The sequence below is a fragment of the Gobius niger genome, assembly GCF_951799975.1.
Source record: "Gobius niger genome assembly, chromosome: 10".
NCBI lineage: Eukaryota > Metazoa > Chordata > Actinopteri > Gobiiformes > Gobiidae > Gobius > Gobius niger.
The window spans coordinates 6,569,280-6,588,859 of NC_136861.1; the positions used below are offsets into that span (position 1 = coordinate 6,569,280).

Here is a 19,580-nt window from a genome sequence, read left to right on the forward strand (position 1 = left end):
GTGGAGCCCCTCGGAGATGTGGCAGCATGTTATCAGTGTAAGTTATTCATTAATTTGTTTTATCTCTCAAACCCCGACCAAGTCCAATAAAACATGTTGATCTGGTCTAAGCATTTATGCATAAAGGAGCCAGAAAAGAGAGTTTGGATAAGAATAGTGTGCACAGTTTAGTCACTGGCTGATATAACGATTTTGTTAAAATCTATAGTTGGGATGGTTTTACAACATGGAGGCTGAACTCTGTGAATAAAGAACTATTTACTTCAGGAAAACATCTACACACACGATCAGATCAGATCCTTTATTTCATTAACGTGTGTCTAATCTAATCGAAGGTTGAGTTTATTACAAAAACACACATCCTTTGCTTGTCCAAACAATTGTGATAAGTTGATAATTCCACTCTTTGTAAAAAAGCCAAAATGTGTCAACAATTTAAGAACTTCTTAAGTCTTTTCTTGATGTCATTGTTGTACAGGTGAAACTCAGAAAATTAGAAGATCATTCAAAAGTTCATTTACTTCTGTAATTCAACTTAAAATGTGAAAATATATGATATAGACTCATGACATGACACATATCAAGCCTTTATTATAATGTTGATGATTTTATAAGATTTTTAATTTGGGGTTTTTACAAGCTGCGCTATAATCATCAAAATTATAACAAAGGCTATACATATGTCACTATTTTTCTGTAATGAGTCCATCATATAAAGTACTAGTTTCACAGTTTAAGTTTAATAACAGAAGTAAATGCACTTTTTAATAATATCATAATTTCACGAGTTTCACCTTTAAATCGTATAAATGTTGGACTCACCGTTTTTAGCGCGATTGTGTCACTGCAGAGGCTCCTGTGGGATTGGAGGTTGATCTTAGGTTCACTGAAGTACTGGAGTCTAGTTTCACTTTGCAATACATGTAATAAGGAAAACAACAAAGTAGGGAGTGTCCTGAAGCTCAGTGGAATTTCACAGGGACTCAAGGTAATTTAAATAGAATTAAAATCACACAATTATTTACAAAAGGTGGCTTCCCCTCTACAGGTCGGTGGGGAGTCCTTACCTCAAGTGGAGGAGTTCAAGTATCTCGGGGGTCGTGTTCACGAGTGAGGGACGGATGGAGCGTGAGATCGACAGACGGATCGGTGCGGCGTCAGCAGTGATGCGGTCGCTGTATCGGTCTGTCGTGGTGAAGAGGGAGCTGAGTCGGGGCAAAGCTCTCGATTTACCGATCGATCTGCATTCCCGTCCTCACCTATGGTCATGAGATTTAGGTAATGACCAAAAGGACAAGATTGCGAATACAAGTGGCTGAAATTACTTTCCTTCGCAGGGTGGCTGGGGGTGAGGAGCTCAGTTCCCCGGGAGGAGCTCAGAGTAGAGTCGCTGCTCCTTCACGTCGAAAGGAGCAGCTGAGGTGGCTCGGGCATCTGTTTTGACTCCTGGTCGCCTCCGGCGGGAGGTGTTCCAGGCATTTCCTAGTGGGACAAGGCCTCGTGGAAGACCCAGGACACGGTGGTGGGACTATGTCTCCGAGCTGGCCTGGTGTCGCCTCGGGGTCCCCCCAGAACAGCTGGAGGAGGTGTGTGTGGATCGGGAAGTTTGGGCGTCTCTGCTGAGACTGCTGCCCCCGCGACCCGGCCCCGGATAAAGAAAATGGATGGAATTATTTACAAAACACAATATAGCTACATACATTCTTCATTTAAAAACGCTCAGCAACAGAAATAGACATTGTGTCATGATAGTTTTAGGCCGCCAAAGAAAGCACCCTCTAGAGTCTAGAGCAGGGGTTCCTAAACTTTTCAGGCTGCGAGTGTAACCTCCAAAATCCCTCAACCAACAACTCGGGACCCACTTTTGTAAAATGTAGTTAGCAATAATTCAGGAACATTTAAAATCTGGCTAAGTGGTGCTACTACTAAGTCGGTTTGTGTGAGAGGATGCAGAGGAATCACCATGGCAACTCCTGAAAAAGAAGCTTCTCTTTGGTCCTGATGGTGGGGAGCTGACTTTGCAGTAACACCACCCCCTGGTGGCCAGAAGACTCCAAAAGACACTTGGTGCATATAATTCATTTGGATGCAGGAGGGATTGTGAGAGCTAGAAATATCTAAAATTATCTTTATATGTTGTTTTTTTCTCTGTACTGTAGACCTTTTGTGAAGCACTTTGGTCAACAGCAGTTGTTTTAACTGTGCTATATAAATAAATTTGATTTGATTTGATTTGACTAGAAATGACTTTGGGCCAACTTCACTATATCAGGAAAAATCCGGTACCCCAGCGTTTATATGACAACTTCAAAAACCAACAACATGAAGCTATAAATGTGGGAAAACATTTAGAAATGTCCTTGAAGATTTCCGATAATATTGAATATAAATTAATTCCTATTTGATTCAGTGTTAGATGAAAAAACACAGTGATCAGTGGGTGTAACATTCAACACTTTTATTGTGAAAACCTCGTCATCCCTTCTTCCTGTTGCTGTACAATCAATAATAATAATAATTTAAACACGTCTCACTCAGCTCCAAACCCGTAGTGTCGTCGCCGTCTCCTGAAGCCCACGCCGCCGCTCGGTTTCTACAAACTACCAGGATAAAAAATACACGTCTCAAATGGAAAAAAAATCGGTTCCACAAACACTGAGGAAGTCCGTACAAAAACATGACATTATTTTAAATACAACGAGCTCCTGCGCAAAAAACCGGCAGAAGAGAAGAGCGTCTGAAACCTTGGCAACAAGATCGAGTCACAGTAAACTTCGAAAAACTGATTATTATATGAAGGCGAGACGCTGCAGGTGAAGAAAGTAAATGCAGATAAATCACTTTAAAACTTCGGCTGTAGATTAATAACAAGATGAAAAAAACATTGCGAGAAATCTGCTTTAGTGAAAATTCTTATTGCCTTTTTTTGGAGTAGGATAATAGGATGAGTATTGGATTTGTAATTTAGACAAGGAAGCATGACGGAGTTATACAGTAATAGAAGAGATTTTTTAAAAAGTAGTTTTCATTTTGTCAATTACAGCAATGTTTTTTGCCAATTTTGTTTTTAATAAACTTAAATGCGATTTCCATTTAAGTTTTCCATCAATGATCATCAATCCTTTCCAGAGCAGTACAGGCTGGTGTCCACAAATAATAAACATTTTACGTTTTTCAAAGCTTCACAAACATCATTGATATACATTATAAACAATTTTGGACCCAAAATACAACCTTGTGGGACCCCATGTGTGATTTTTTTTTCTTTTTTTCCAGAGTCGACATCCAGAGTGTTGCTGATTTCTGGAGATATTTGTTTTTGTAATTCATGGAGTTCTTATATTTGAAGAGTTTCGTGGTGCTAGGCTAGTGCATGTCTATGGTAACTAGTAGCCTGCAGTCTGACCCAAGCACAGAGCACCTGAGGCAAATCACTTATAACACCAGACTAACCATATAAATGTCTGTGTCGACTGAATAATGTTTGTTTTTAATTAACTTATATTTGATCAGCTTCCTGGTTGTAGCTGCGCAGCGGCGGAGTGATCTGCTCGGTTACCGGATCTACAGTAGTTTGTTTACCTGTGGCCGGCATTACTACACGTGGGATTCACAAAGGAGCTTTCTACAAATCAGATATGGCAACGTTTGGAGGATTTTGAAGAGGTTTTTAATGCAGGCTACTAGTTACCATAGACATGCACTAGCCTAGCACTAGCCTAGCATCACTAAACTCTTCAAATATAATAAGGACTGCATGAATTAAAAACATATATATATATCTCCAGAAATCAACAACACTCTGGATGTCGACTCTGAAAAAAAAAAAAAAAAAAATACACATGGGGTCCCACAAGGCTCTATTTTGGGTCCAAAATTGTTTACAATGTATAATAATTATGTTTGTGAAGCTTTGAAAAACGTAAAATGTTATTTGCGGATGATACCGGCCTGTACTGCTCTGGAAAGGATCAATGATCTAAAAAAATAATAATCCAGAAATCAACAACACTCTGGATAACGAGGAAATGAGGCCCTATGTCAAAAATTCTGGAATATTTATTTATCCTCTGGGAATTTAACATTAAGACTAAGACGTTAAGCGATCTCAGCGTTTTCACCTGCAGCGTCTCCAACAGATTCACAATAACGAAGATTCCCAAGTTATTACCAGAAAGTCTTTAACACAAATTTACAAATCCTCCCAAAATGTCCTATGTGACCGAGTAAAAGATCCTAAAAAATACTCTGCAAAAAAGACCAAACACATGAGTTACGGATACTTGGATTACGAAAATGTACATCATTTTTGTTGTTCGACTTCTTGACCTCGAGCTCATCCGTTTTTAAAGTATTGCGGCAGAGATTTGTCCAAAATAAAACAACAAAAACCTATTTACAGAAAACGATAGCTATTGCTTTTCCCCTAAGCACCGTCCACACTTGTAATAAATAAAAATGTAAGATTGATGCTTTTGAAAGTGAAGTCATAGTAAAGTTTGTACAGAATATACAGAACAACGTTATTGCAAGACATTCCAGTAAGAAAAGATAGTTCTCTCTCTCTCTTTTATGTGGTTTCTGTTTCTTTCCAACATCATTTTGTGGTTTTTGCTCCTGAATAGCACCGTAAGTGTTGTATCCAACGTGAGCCACAAGGGGGAGCCAAGTGCTGTGAGAAAAGTGATGAGTAAATCAATTTGGTCCCAGCAGAATAAATATGACTAACATCTGCACAGAACGAGCTAAACAGCGGCGGAGCCAGAGGGACTGTGGCAAATCCTACCCCTGAAAAAGTCCCTGCCCCCCCTGGAGACCCCGATTGTTAAATATTTGTCCCGATTTTCCTTCAAATTTATGAAAAAAAAACTCCCTTTTCCCGCACTTCTTACTGTCCTTCTCTGTGAACTAAATCCACAACCGCGTGGCTGCAGTGGCTACACCATAGAGAAGTGTTCATACTTATTTATGATTTTTGAAAAGGCAGGAGGAAGACAGGCCTGTTGTTGTGGATAATCCAAAAGATGAGTTTTGCCAAATCGATGCTAATGATCGACCAGACGAGTGAGAATAAGAGGATAAAGAGTTCTAGAGTTCTGAATGTAGAACTGTGATGCTTTAAATGATTTGAGGCTCTTTCAAAACCAAGTGTTGCTGCCCATCTTGGCCAAAAAAAAAACTGTCAGTGGAAGTTTAGATGATTTTAGTCTCTTCTTTTCAATTTTATTTAGTCATATTTGAGTTGGCAAAAATTTCTGGACATTTAAGTCATAGTTTTAGTCTCATAAACAATTTTTAATATAGTTCTAGTCCACTTTTAGTAAAAATATTACTTTAATATTTTAGTCGAAGAAATAACACTGAGAAGTAGGACATTATATCTATTATGTTAGAGTGTAGAGATGTGAAGATTTTATACACTTTTATAGCTGTGCTTCCCAAACAGTGGACCGAACCCAAAACATGCGGGTGACAGTTACTTTAAAATGTGGTTTGGCTTATAAGACTCAACGTGGCTTAAAGTGGTTCTAGACAATGATATGTGGACTGATCCCCAGCCCCCCACCCGCTCTAAACTAGGTAGTGCCACCCCTTTGCCACCCCTGTGAAAACGTCCGGCTCCGCCACTGCAGCTAAAGAAAGAAACATTCCTCACACGATGCTTTGTAGACGCCAAGGCAGCGCGTAGAAAAAAACTATCCACGATGCAAAAAGCAGCTTTTAAAATTCACATGATCAACAACCAAACTGAAATCCATGTTCAAAAAGGTCACAATGCGCCAGGGCTGGGAACCGCTAAGCTTCATTTCGATACCAGTACTTTAACGATACTTGGTTTTTGATAACGATACCTGAACGAAAAAAATATCTGTCATACAGAACCATAAAACAGACTATTTAATTTCTTTTGCATTTGAATCATTTGGTTTAAGTGAAACAACCAAGAAACTTCCTTTAAAGCAGAACTAAGTAACTCATGCCCCTAGAGGCCATAAGCGCCACTGCAGGTGTCGTAGCATGTTGTTTTTTTACTTATTGTCTGTGAGAGTAAATACTACGCTGACAGAAAAGACAAAGGGACAGAGGGATATTGTTCATCCAATTACACAATGGAGATCATTTTTTTCACTCAAACTTGGCTGTAAATACTGTTTAAAGTGTCGCTAGCCCACAGTTAGCTTTGCCCGGTAGTCTGTTAGCTTCTTCTTCGTGATTCTATTAGTGTGTATTGGTGACTCCGACCCGGTGGCAGCGAAGGTGCAAGTGTGGTTTTCTGGCCAGAGACACCAGGGGGTGATGAAAGACCCTCCAATCATCCCTTTAACACTTGTATTACCCCCACAGGGACTACGGAGAGGATTTATTCAGGTAAACAAGTTACTTAGTTCTGCTTTACTACGAAAGGGTGGAAAAAACACTTCAAGTTTCTTATTTTTTCCCCCATTTTTAACCTCTTAACTCCCGCCTGAACCGAGAGGATCTTTTTCCTCACGTCATCAGATTTTTTTCCCATCATTTTTTTGTTGGGTGTTCAACTCATTTTTGTCACATTTTTGTCATTTTTTCGTCAATTTGTTTGTCATGCTTTTGTCAATTTTTTGTCACATTTTTGTCATTTTTTGTCGTATTTTGTATCAAATTTTTGTCATTTTTTTGTCACATTTTTGCAATCTCTTGTGACATTTTTGCCACTTTTTCATCAATTTTTCGTCACTTTTTTGTCAATGTTTTTTCACTTTTTTGTCACATTTCCATCATTGTTTTCGTCTCAGTTTTGTTGCTATTTTCTTACTTTTTTCCAGAAGCTTTTGGACTGGGGTAAAGCCAAATTGGAGAAAATGTGCTCGGTTCAGGTGGGAGTTAAGGGGTTAACCTTTTTCTTTATCACTCTCCCTTCCAAAATTTCCATATTTTTTCAAATTTATTCCCCTATTTTTTTCAGATTATTCACAGGTTTTTTTCTCCAATTAAACATTTCTTCCCCAATTTTATTTTTCACTTTTTATTGATTTAAATGTTGATGACCAACACTATCAAACCTTGAATATAAAGGTTTTACATTATTCTTCAGAACCTGCTTTCGTCACTTTCATTTTCCCGATGCCACACTGGTAAGGTTTACCGGTGCCCAGCCCTGCAGTTTACAAACCACAAAGTCTGCAGTCGTGTGTTTAAAAGAAGGTCGTCTTGTGTATAAAAGCCACTGACCTTGTGCTTGTTCAGCAGTTCATATTCTCTCCTCTCTCCCGAATAAAACCGTCCTACATCGAATACAATAAAACCGCGACCGTTTCCTTTCCGCCGCGTCTCACTCGCTTTCATCTTGTTGCCAAAATTTCAAATCGTTTCTTTCCCCCGAGCGCGACAAAAAGATTTCAGCGTCCCGAACGTGCAAGTGTTTAGATACAGAGGCGGCAGGTGCGTAGTGTCTTCAGTGGTAGCTTATTGGTCACTTAAATAGCAAGTAAACACAGGAAAATAGTGAATTAAGAGCGAAAAAGACAAAAGTAGTGGAATAAGAAGGTGTGTGTGTGTTTTTCAAAGTCTGTACAAAGAAGGTTCAGTCTCGAATGTAGTGAGAGGGTTTTCAAAATAAAGAGTCCGCTCGTGTTTAAAACAGGCACAGTTTAAGCTCCGCCCCACGTGGAAAGCTCCTCCCTTTTTTTCTTTACCCATAAGGCTCTGGTCCTAAAGAGTCCAGGCACAACAGGGTCTGATGCGAGTTCCCGAAAAACCTGCAGAAACAAGAGACAGAAATGACCTTCCCGTTTATGTTCTACATTTCTGTGGTGTGAGTAATCGATACAGTGGGATCATTATGCAGCCATATTCAAAGATCGATCAGTTTGTCATTGGAAATAACCAATTGTTTCAAATGCCTTGTTTTCTTTTAGCTTATATACTGACATAAACGTGTATGTGCATCTCTGGAAAGCACTTTGGTCAATTGAATAAACATTTTTGCTATTATATGTTTCCATTTAAAGTGATAGTCTATAAGTTTGCAAAGTAAGGAGAGATAGAGTGAAATTTAAAAGTAAACAATCAAATTCCTTCCCCTCTTTAACCAGAAAGTCCGTCTTAGTTTAGTTTGCAAAATGAGGAGAGAAGGAACTGAATTTTCAAACGCAACAATCAAGCTCCTCCCCCTCCTCCTGATTGGACCTGACAGGCTGGCTCACAGGAAAAGCTCGTCTCATTGGCCGACGCAGGAGGATACAAGACTCAGATTAGTCGCTGAGAAAAAAATAATATATATTAATTATATATTATTTTACATCAAAATGCAAGACCGGGTGGTCGATACTGCACATTTTATAGAATATGTAAAACATTTAGACTTACAGACTATCACTTTAAAGCAGTACTAAGTAGCTCAAGCCCCTAGAGGCCAGAAGCGCCACTGCAGGTGTCGTAGCAAGTTGCAGTTTTTTACTCATTAATTGTCCGTGAGAGTAAATACTACGCTGACAGAAAAGACAAAGGGACAGAGGGATATTGTTCATCCAGTTACACAATGGAGATCAGTTTTTTCACTCAAACTGGCTGTAAATACGGTTTAAGTGGCGCTAGCCCACAGTTAGCTTTGCCCGTTAGCCTGTTAGCTTCTTCTTCATGATTTCATTAGTGTGTACTGCACCTCCGACCCAAAGGCAGGAAAGTTGCAATTGTGTTTTTCTGGCCAGAGACACCAGAGGGAGATGAAAGACCCTCCAATCATCCCATTAACACTTGTATTACCCCCAGAGGGACTACGGGAAGGATTTATTCAGGTAAACAAGTTACTCAGATCTTCTTTTAAGCGACACCATGTAACTTTCGGCCACTAGAGGCGCTAGACCTGTTCACATCAGAGTCTCCCTCATTCTGTTCATTTAAAATGAATGCCAAAAAGTGTCTTGTGGAGACGCAGACTTGTGAGCACTAGTTAAAATGAATACTTTGCTCTTTTCATGTACTATGTATGTATGTAACTATATTGTGTTTTGTAAATTACTGTGTGATTTAGTCTGTCTTTTATAGGCTGGCTTTGACGCCTGCCGCAGGGACTCCCGATGAAAATTAGCTTTCTCTGCAACTCATATTTACATTGTACAATGTTGATTAATGTGCACTGTCCCTTTTCAAATAAATAAGTAAATAAATAAATAAAAGAGACACCGGCAGCGCTGTCGCAAAATCAAAGTAGCCCTCCGTGTTTCGGAATCTTGCTAGCAAACCCTGTTGGTGTGACGCTAGCCCGCAGTTAGCGGTGTTGCTTTAAAATTAAAGGATTTTATGAGTAAAAATGGCCAAAATCTAAATAATGGATCGAGCCAGGTTTTAGTTTTTTTGATTTGCTGAGAGGGCACTTAGACCTTGTCTATTTTTTTAATTAACTAGTGAACTCATTTCTGTAAAAATTAAAATTTAGCATTTTTCAAAGCTCAATAAATCAGGCAGGAATTGTAGATTTTAAAAATCCCTCAGAATTTCTATATTTGTCCTGTCTTTAACCGGTGCCGTCTCCTATAAAGGAAATGACCATGTTTGAATTACAGCATCATCTCGGTCTCTTTCTCGCTACACGTGGATACCAAGCATGTCAGTATTTGTGAATGAATAAACGTGGGAAAGACGAGCGCCGCCACATTGGAGTGAATTCCTGGAAAACTCCGACATGCAAGACGACCAAACATCACAGACACAGAGACAGAGGGCGCTCACTCCACCTGCCGCCGCCGTTACGAGATCTTGCAGTTGTTGCGTGTGCAGTTCTGCGGCGGGCTCTGCGGCGGCCGGATGGATTTGGAGCGTTTGAGCGAGTTTCCTTTGGAGCCGGCGTTGGGGTTGGCGAGGGAGTAGGAGCGCCCGTGCATCATCACCGCGTTCATGCCGTTGGCCATGGAGAAGGACTTCAGGTGCGACTTGATGGCCACGGGCAGCGGCAGTTTGTCGATGAGGTGGACGGGAGTGCAGGAGACGATGGCCCGACAGCACAGGTCCTGCAGACTGAACACTGGGAGAGGAAAGAAATAATCAACCGTCTGGCAGAAACACAAGGTGAAAAGTACATTTTGAAAAGATTCCATGACAATCCTGCTGCAAGTCCATTCTCCTCGATTTAAACAAGAGCCGCTGATTGAAACTGTGCTCATGTGCAATTGTTTTTGTAGTACGTGTTGTTATTTTAGGGCTAGGAAAATTATCGCGTTATCATCAGGGGGCGATAAAAGACCCTCCAATCATCCCAATGTAGGGTATGAGGGTTTATTAATCAATTAATTTGTATATTAATTAATTAATAGGTTGTAGATTAGCCTTAAAATTTAACGGGGCACCAGTTCTAAAAGCGAACAAAATAAAGTAAGAATAGGAGGCTAAACTACAGATTTATCTGAAGGAAATGAGGTCTTGGACGTACACATGGACCCTTATTCTGGAATAATAAACATAGACATTACCAAAGCAAACTGTGGTTTATGGAGGTTTAATGATCAAAATCAGTTAACAGACGGCATTAAATATTAAAGTGCAAACAGGATAACCTAGAAGGCTAACAGGATGAATAATCAGATAAAATGTTCTAAAATTGTATCTGAAAGTCAGTAAGGTGGTTATGTGAGTCTTATTGAGCTAGGTCTGTGAGATACGCTTACGACCGTGAGAAAGGTTTTCCACGCCAACTGTGGTCCGGCGATCCAAAGTTCTGGTGTCCGACGGCCTGTTTGGTCGTGGTCTCTCGGGTGGCAATTCTCAAGTTGATGCAGGCGAGGGGGTCTCTCTCCAGCTCCTCGGGGCCTTGGGGTTTGGATTGACCAGCTAGACTCAAATTGGTTTCGCTGAAAGCTCAGCGATCAAAAATGTTGTTGTCTTGTAGGAAAAATGCAAATGTTCTTAAAAAGAAGTAACTGGTAGTTACAAAATCACGTCAACTGACGGGCTCAAACTTAAAGTTCTTGTGGTCCATCTGAGACAAAGGAGAGGTCAGAGTTCAGCGGGGGATGTTAGCCATGTGCTCATCCTGCCGTCTCTTTCTCCTCCTCCTTCCAACTCAACTCAGAAGCGGTTTCAGAAAAGAAAAGCAAGGGTAAGGGGAGTTTCTGGCTATTTCTCCTTCCTTTATACCAAGGGGGCGGCCCCTTTTTCTCCGTGGATTCGACCAATCGTTTCAGTCCGTAATTCGATATGACGGTCCCAAGTGGGAATGTCTTTGGGAGAGAATTCAAGAAATACATTTCTATTGCGATAAACACATTAACAACTTCACAACTTTCCAAACAACATTTCGACAGTATGTTTGTACATTGCGTCTTTGTTGACCTGGGGAAGAATTCATCATTAGAACAGATTGGTTGAGTTCATTCTCACTGTCCATGAATTGAAGAATTGGCTTATTACTCAAATCGGATGTTTGAGATTCAGTCTTTAGTCCAATTCGAAGGTCAATACAGAGTTCTCATTTCTGGTGGTGAGGGTTAGGATAGATCGTCACAGTCTTTTTCTCCTGAACTGTATTCGATCTTATCAGCCATTCACAAGACAGGAAGTGACGAGGAGTTTTGGAGTGGGGGTTGAGCTGCTCTCTGGAATGCGTTAACAATGGCGAAAGGCAATAGGCGAACCTTCACACGCTACAGTCCCCTCTTCGTGGCAGGCTCCACCCTACGGCGGAGGTTGACACGCCATTTCCGTGATGTGATGGGATGGCCGTTGACTGAAGACGATGCCCGATGTTCATTGACACAGAGTCGGCTCAGGTGTTTGCTAACTGTGGCAATATTAGGCTAAATGTGTGTAGCAATAGGCAAGTGTGTTTACAGACTAGGTTTAGTCTTACGTGTTTGTTGCTGTGGCTACAATCTTAGCTAGAAGCTACATGTGTTGCATTGTGTGCAACTATGCACGACTTAAGTCCTAAGGGTTCAGGTTTGACACCTAAATTTGGAAAAGCGGTAGGAGCGCTAAATTTACTGAGGCGGTCCATTGAAAAACAAAGTCTCTAGAGTTGCTGATATCTAAGGCTGCGAGTTCACCAAGATTTCCTTTACAACAAAAGATTTTGCAAAATGGATTGAAGAGTCTTAAGCAATACTTGAGCATTGACAACTGACTACTGATTGAATTGTACTCTGTTGTTCAGAGTTTAACTGCAGTCAAACTGAAAACAAAGCCTCAATGGTTATGACAGCATGCATAGAGGATAGCAGAGGTTAGTGAAAAGTTTAAAGTAGCTCCCCCCTTTGGTTAGAGAAGGAATTGCTATTGAAAAACTTTAGTGATTGCTATTGACACTGAATAGACTGGCTAGTGTCTATTTACAAACAGGAGCTGTGTTTCCTGTTTATTTACAAGTGTGCATCTGGAGCACCAAGTTCATCTGTCCAGTGGACTAGATGTTTTGTTTCAGAGCTTGGAGGCAGTTGCGATAACTTACCTTGTTCCCTGATAACTTACCATGCCATACTGGTTTGGTAATGGCAGGTGTTAAGTGTCTCTGCTTTTGGAGATCGTTCTGTTTGTCTCCAAACATTTGGTTTGTGGGCTTTACCCATTTCTTCAGACCTGATGTCTGACATTGGCTGCAGGTTGACCTGTTAATCGTGCCTTTATCATATGCATTTGTATATGCATGTGGGCAGCAGGATTCCTTTTGCCTTATTTCTCGCATTGTCTGAGTGCCTTTGTGGGCCGACAGAGAGGATTTATGTGCTTGAGCCAGCGCTACCCCCCTGTGGTTCGGGTGCACCATGAGCATAAGAGAAGTGAGTGTGTCCGGGCCAGGCTGGACCCGTTGGCGGGACCAAAGGCCGAAAACATGAGGTAAGGATCGTTCACAAGCAGTGTCTGTGTTAGGGACGACATTGGAGAAGGCATCAGACCGAGGTGAGGCAAGGTCTGATAAGTGTGAGCAGGGAAGCTCAGAAAGGGTGGAGGAGGGGGTTGAGGTGGCCAATGAGGCAGCGTGAGGGGCCACAATAGAAGATAGGGTGGGAAGGGTGGGAAAAGGCTGAACAGAACCTGGCTGGGTGAGCTGGGGTTCTAGGCTAGCCTTTACAGCGTTGTCATCAATGACTGCCTGCTTGGATAAGATCTTCAATGAACTTTGAAGTTCATTGTTTTTTCTGGGGTCACAAAGGTGACCTTGAGTCTTCTCTGGGTGCATTTGTGGACAGTTCAGCTCAGGTAGAGCTGTGTCCCTGCACAAGAAGTTGGTTTGGGGTCTCCAGAGGCTGTTCTGAGACTGAGTTGGGTCAGAACCTGACTTCTTGTGTTTGTAGTCCTTATGTTTTAGGACAGGTGTATGTGTTAGAGTGGCACACTGAAAGATCTCACCATAGTTTCCTGGATGTGAGAAAGGCCAAGGTTTCAGCACCTGTGCATAAAGTATTGATTCTTTGAAATCAATAAGAGGCTCAAATCGATTGAGGAGATCCTTTCCGATAAGGAGAGGCATCATATCAAGTGGAGACACAAAGAAGGGATGGACCACTGTCATCGGTCCAATTGTCAAACGAATGTACGCCATTTCTGTGAATGCAGTTTGAATGTCTGCATATGGCTGGATTTCAAGGAAGCAAGAGTGAAGATTTATTTTTCTTCTTTTATGTTGTAGTGCTTCCTGAATTTCACTAAAAAGAGAGGTTGACATTATGCTGACGTCAGCACCTGTGTCAAGGATTGCTTCCTCTTGGAGAGCACTCTCAATAGTAGTTGGCATGTAAAATTTTCCAGCCGGACCTTTTTCAGTGAGATTACACAGAAAACGTTTGAAAGGTTGTTTAATTGACATTTTATCACAGCTCTGATGGATTAAAGAGGCTAATGAGGATAGCTCAGCTTTACCATCATTGTCTGGAGTTTGTTCAATAAAAGTGTCATTTTCATCACTGAAGTGAGTCAGATCAGTTGAGCTGTCAAGTTCACTGACTTGGTTTTGAAAGCCATGATTCTGATTTCTTTCAGGTTCTCCTGACGAGAAGAATTGAGAATTTTTGTGTATTCGGAGATGCTTTGTGCTATCCCGATTTTCTCTGTTCTTACTGTGATGAGTGTAATGACCCCCCTGTTGGAGATGCTGCTTTGTTTGGCACTGTTTGCCATAGGCGGGGTTTTGCCTACACTCAAGTTCAGGGCTGGAGAGCAGCGTTTGCTTATGCTTCTCATTTGTCTGTTGACATTGGGCCGGTTTTACTTCACTTTTGCGTTTCTCTGCTGGAGAAGAACGCATGTTTGAACTGCTTGACTTGCAGTTTTGAGTTCTTATCTGTTGTGAGTTCTTTAACTCGAGATTAAGAACTGGGGAAGGTTCTGGATGTTTTATCATCGATTGTTTGTGTTTCATGAAAGCACGCATCGCTAGTTCACGAAGCTGGTAGCTCGTTTGAGTAGCGGGATCTGCGGTGATGCCAAGGTGGTACTTTGTTGTGGGATGAAGATTTAGAACAAAAAGTGTTTTAAAGTGGAGATCTTCCTCCATCTCAAGTTCATTTGAACTAAAGTAGGCATCGCGCAGTCTGCAGTAATAAGCCTGTGGAGACTCTTGTCGAGTCTGCTTCACATTTAAGGCTGCAGTTAGGCCAGTAGTCAGGCAGTTTGAGAACTCTTTTGTGAGAGCTTGGCAAAGGCGACCATAGTCTGCCTTTGTGTGACGGGCCTGTCTATCAATGAAACTTCCCACATTTCTACTTGAAGTAAACCTGATTAGGTAAATTCTATCTTCTGCCGTAGAGTCTGGAAATCTACGCAGGTAAAAGTCAATGTCATTTAAGTAGGTGCTTGTGTCGTTAGCACCATCAGACTTGGGATCAAAGCGAATGACATGTTGTGCAATTCTGTCAAGATCTTTGATTGGAACACGATATCCACGCTCAAACTCACCAGTGGAGATCTTGACGGGATCGTTTGTTTCCTGTGAAGCATAACATTGATCAGGTGGCTCAGAGATGAGCCTGTCCAACCGCTGCAGGTGCGGTGGCTTGGGGTTCAATGCTAAAGCAGGTGGAGGAGAAAAGTCCCTTAAGAACTTATTTGTTTTCTCCTGAAGTGTTCCCAGGGGATACACTTGAGATCTCACTCCTTGTTCAGGAGGATCTTCTTGCTCTCTTTTAAAGCTCTTTTCTTCCTCACTGATCGTGCGCCGTAGCGTCGTGTGATCTATTTTAATCTGAGCTGCTGTAAGCTGGCTCTGAATGTGAGTTAGTCTTGTTTTGTCCTTTTCTTGGTTTTCTTGGAGAATCAAAATTTCCGATTTTAAATCTCTTACCTCTAGGGTGGCTTTATTGAGCAGGCACTCAGACCTGTTAAGGTTTTGAGTCGTCCTGTCTAGCTCAGCATGGGCTGTCACTAGCTCCTCCTCTCGTTCCGAGAGGTTTCTGCTAGTTTTGTCAAGTTCTGAATCTGCAAATTTCAGTTCTTGCTCTTGCGCGAAGAGTTTTTGTCCTACCTCTTGCTGTTGGTTTTCTAGATGTTTAGTTTCTTTGTCATTCATAAGCTTTGCATTCTCTTCTTGGAGAGAGGCATTTTGTGATGCAAGTTCATCGTTTTGTCTCCTTGTGTCAGTCAATGCTTCTTGTGTTTGTTTAAGTTGTAAATGCATTGCAACTGCCATTTTAGCTAACAATGTCAGGTTCTCCTCTTGTTTTCCTGTAAGTGATGTTATACTTACTAAAGATGTAATTATGGATTCAAGTTCAGAGGGATCTGTTCCCTGCATTTTGTCTACACAGTCAAGGACGTCTCCCTGGCCTGGTCTGTAGACAGCGGCTGTAGACAGGTTCTTTAAGTTTCCTGGAGGCATGTTGCTTTATCAAAGGTCTGACAACTTTAAAGTCTGACTTGACCTTCTGTGGGTCACAATGAAACAAACCAGTTTTAATTGTGCTTAACTAAAACCAGGGTTGATAGATGGAATGAAGCAAGACATGAAAGGGGAATGAGACAAAAATGAATGAGAAGAAAGGACATGGACATGGAGAGTGATTATTGAATTAAAATCAAATTAATTAATTAAATTCAATATCAAAATTTGACTTAACTGATTGGTGACTGTCCAGCAGTCAGTCAGTTAAAATTGATTTCAAGAGGTGGATGAAAATTCACTAAGTTTTACTTAGAGAGGGTAAATTTGAATTGAGCCCTTTAGCTTAAAAATTGTAAAATTTTATGCGTTACAATTTGAGATTGCAATTTAAATTGCAAGGCTGAGCATTGGTCTAGATAAAGGCAAATAAGAGCTTGTAGTGTGGCCACAAAACAAGTCATTAAGTTAGACCCAATCAGAAAAGACCAGTTAAAGCCGAAGACAAGTGTTAGTCTTGAGAAGGAAGAACAGTACAGTAACTGTTAAAGATGGAAAAGGACAATGTTTTGGCTTTATTTTCAATAAAACAACAGTAAACTAAGGTACAACTGAATGTGTTTATAGTTTAAGTTTTCTTGTCTAAGTTACTCAAGTAAAGCTTACTTACTTGGAAGAGAGCGTTGTGATCAAAGCTCACTTAAAAATCACTTCTGCCTCTGTCTCCTCCTTCACGGTAGGGGGCAGAGATAGTGGCACAGCCTTCGGTAGGCGGGCTCTAAGGAAGTGATGTCATTAAGACCGGCCCCCTCTGGGGGATGATTGACTCATTCTGGCGCCAAGGGCCAGGGGTTAAACATCTCCTTGACCAGAGCTGTAAGGAGGGGGGTCTCAGGGGTGTTATCTGAGCTCCTGCAGGGGAGGACAGTTTAACACCGATGCAGTTTAAAGTTACAATTTCTGGAAAACTCGCAGACAAATTATATTACTTACTGCAAAATACAGGTAATTTTTAATACTGGAAAATTCGCAGCTATTAAAATTTGATTACCTTAAGGCCTTTGAGAATTGTGCTTTTGATAGCACAAAGAGAACATGCATGTTTAAAAATCACATTTAAAGTAATGTGCTGCGACCTGTAAACGGTAGCATTGAGAGAGAGTTGCGCAGAGAGTTTTGTTTTCAATGGACACCTTTAAAATGCATTTTTCTTTCTTTTTCAACAACTTTTTGATAAGATTGAAACTCAAAGTTTGCTTTGGAATGATCAGTGATCATTAATAACAGATAGAGTTTATGACGGCTCACACGGGGGCGCCAAAAATATATAATGCTCGCACAGGCGGCATCAGATTAATGAATTAACAGAATAACCTAGAAGGCTAACAGGATGAATAATCAGATAAAATGTTCTAAAATTGTATCTGAAAGTCAGTAAGGTGGTTATGTGAGTCTTATTGAGCTAGGTCTGTGAGATACGCTTACGACCGTGAGAAAGGTTTTCCACGCCAACTGTGGTCCGGCGATCCAAAGTTCTGGTGTCCGACGGCCTGTTTGGTCGTGGTCTCTCGGGTGGCAATTCTCAAGTTGATGCAGGCGAGGGGGTCTCTCTCCAGCTCCTCGGGGCCTTGGGGTTTGGATTGACCAGCTAGACTCAAATTGGTTTCGCTGAAAGCTCAGCGATCAAAAATGTTGTTGTCTTGTAGGAAAAATGCAAATGTTCTTAAAAAGAAGTAACTGGTAGTTACAAAATCACGTCAACTGACGGGCTCAAACTTAAAGTTCTTGTGGTCCATCTGAGACAAAGGAGAGGTCAGAGTTCAGCGGGGGATGTTAGCCATGTGCTCATCCTGCCGTCTCTTTCTCCTCCTCCTTCCAACTCAACTCAGAAGCGGTTTCAGAAAAGAAAAGCAAGGGTAAGGGGAGTTTCTGGCTATTTCTCCTTCCTTTATACCAAGGGGGCGGCCCCTTTTTCTCCGTGGATTCGACCAATCGTTTCAGTCCGTAATTCGTTATGACGGTCCCAAGTGGGAATGTCTTTGGGAGAGAATTCAAGAAATACATTTCTATTGCGATAAACACATTAACAACTTCACAACTTTCCAAACAACATTTCGACAGTATGTTTGTACATTGCGTCTTTGTTGACCTGGGGAAGAATTCATCATTAGAACAGATTGGTTGAGTTCATTCTCACTGTCCATGAATTGAAGAATTGGCTTATTACTCAAATCGGATGTTTGAGATTCAGTCTTTAGTCCAATTCGAAGGTCAATACAGAGTTCTCATTTCTGGTGGTGAGGGTTAGGATAGATCGTCACAGTCTTTTTCTCCTGAACTGTATTCGATCTTATCAGCCATTCACAAGACAGGAAGTGACGAGGAGTTTTGGAGTGGGGGTTGAGCTGCTCTCTGGAATGCGTTAACAATGGCGAAAGGCAATAGGCGAACCTTCACACGCTACACCAATAACACTTGTATTACCCCCAGAGGGACGACAGAAAGGATTTTTAAAGGTAAACAAGCAACTTAGTTCTGCTTTAAATCAAAGCGTGAAAATTGCCTGCTCCGGGGTTGTTGATCTAGTGACAGCAAACAAACCGAGTAAAAACTAGAGCTAACATATATCGCACACGCCTCTGTCTTTCATGACTGTCAGGTTTCTTTCCATGCGGCGAACGCCACGACGGGAACGTGTCTCGCAGTTCACAACACGCGCTGAGCTCGAGGCTGACAGGAAGGAAGTCATTTTCATCGATATTAATGAAACAGCCCCAGATGAAAGTCTGTAAACTCCACGGCTGTACGGCCTTGTAAACTGCGTATTCATTTAGACTCGGCACTGCCGCTGTGAGCCACAAATTGGAAAACTAATCTAGTCTGTTTTTGATGAGAGAACAATGTTACAACATGGTTTAAAGTTTAAAAAATAAAAGCTCATAACATGATGTGAAGAATCTTTCTGGTGCAAATGCCGTACGACGAGAGCATGACACTCTCCCGTCTGAAACCTTAAAGGTCCTATATCCTGCAAAATCGACTTTTTGTTGCTTTTAGCCATGTTGTTATGCTATTTCCTTATCAAAAACACCCCCAGAGTGGTTTGTGGCTTCATTCACGCAGCTCTCAGTAATCCTCCTGAATCCTGCTCTCTGAGGCTCCGCCCTCTCCTGGTGAACGACTGAGTGTTCAGTTGTGTCGAAACAGCGGAACGGAAGTGCTCGACGTCTGTAATGTAATGTCTTACGGCCTGATTTTAGTTTGTAAAACAGCTTTTTCATTATTTCTGTCGTAAGAGAGAAACAAAAAAACAAAAAAGAAAGAAAAATAAAAAGGCTGTGCCCGAGGTGCTTCCAGGTCAGCTGAGGCCAAAACAAACACATCCCCTGAGCGTCTGAACAGATCAGTCATGTTTGCGCTGCAGCTGTGAAGATGGAGCTCGTTATAACTGGACACACCTGTTCTTTATTCTTACCTAACGATCATGTCACGGAGAAAAAGAAGCGCGTTTGGCTACGAGGACGGTTGTTTATTCAGCCTTGCTAAAGCAGAGGCCACTCATCAGAAGTTTTTTTTCTCCGGGATTCAGCGACTTTCACCAAAATATTGTTTTTCTGTGACTGTCTCTGATGGATGTTTGGTGAACCTTCGCCAGAATCAAAGTGGATTCACTTTTATAACAACGCGAGTCCCATTTTGTAAACAGCGATGGACCAGAGCGGTGAGTCAATCCAAACGTGTGTTAGCTTGTGTGTTAGCATATTAGCATGTGTGTTAGCTTGTGTGTTAGCATATTAGC

The 19,580-nt window shown here is 41.4% G+C and overlaps 1 protein-coding gene across 1 annotated transcript in view; it reads right to left on the minus strand.

The window, feature by feature from the left end:
* Positions 1-7,172: 7,172 nt before the first annotated feature.
* Positions 7,173-19,580, minus strand: part of LOC306968979 (ras-related protein Rab-40C) — a 30,671-nt gene continuing 18,263 nt past the window's right edge. Inside the window, exons 6-7 of the mRNA XM_079564583.1 lie at positions 9,714-10,000; positions 7,173-7,736 (exon numbers count right to left, since the gene is read on the minus strand). Coding sequence (XP_079420709.1) covers positions 9,726-10,000 — 275 coding nt within the window. The 3' untranslated portion in view covers positions 7,173-7,736; positions 9,714-9,725. The remainder of the gene's footprint in view (positions 7,737-9,713; positions 10,001-19,580) is intronic.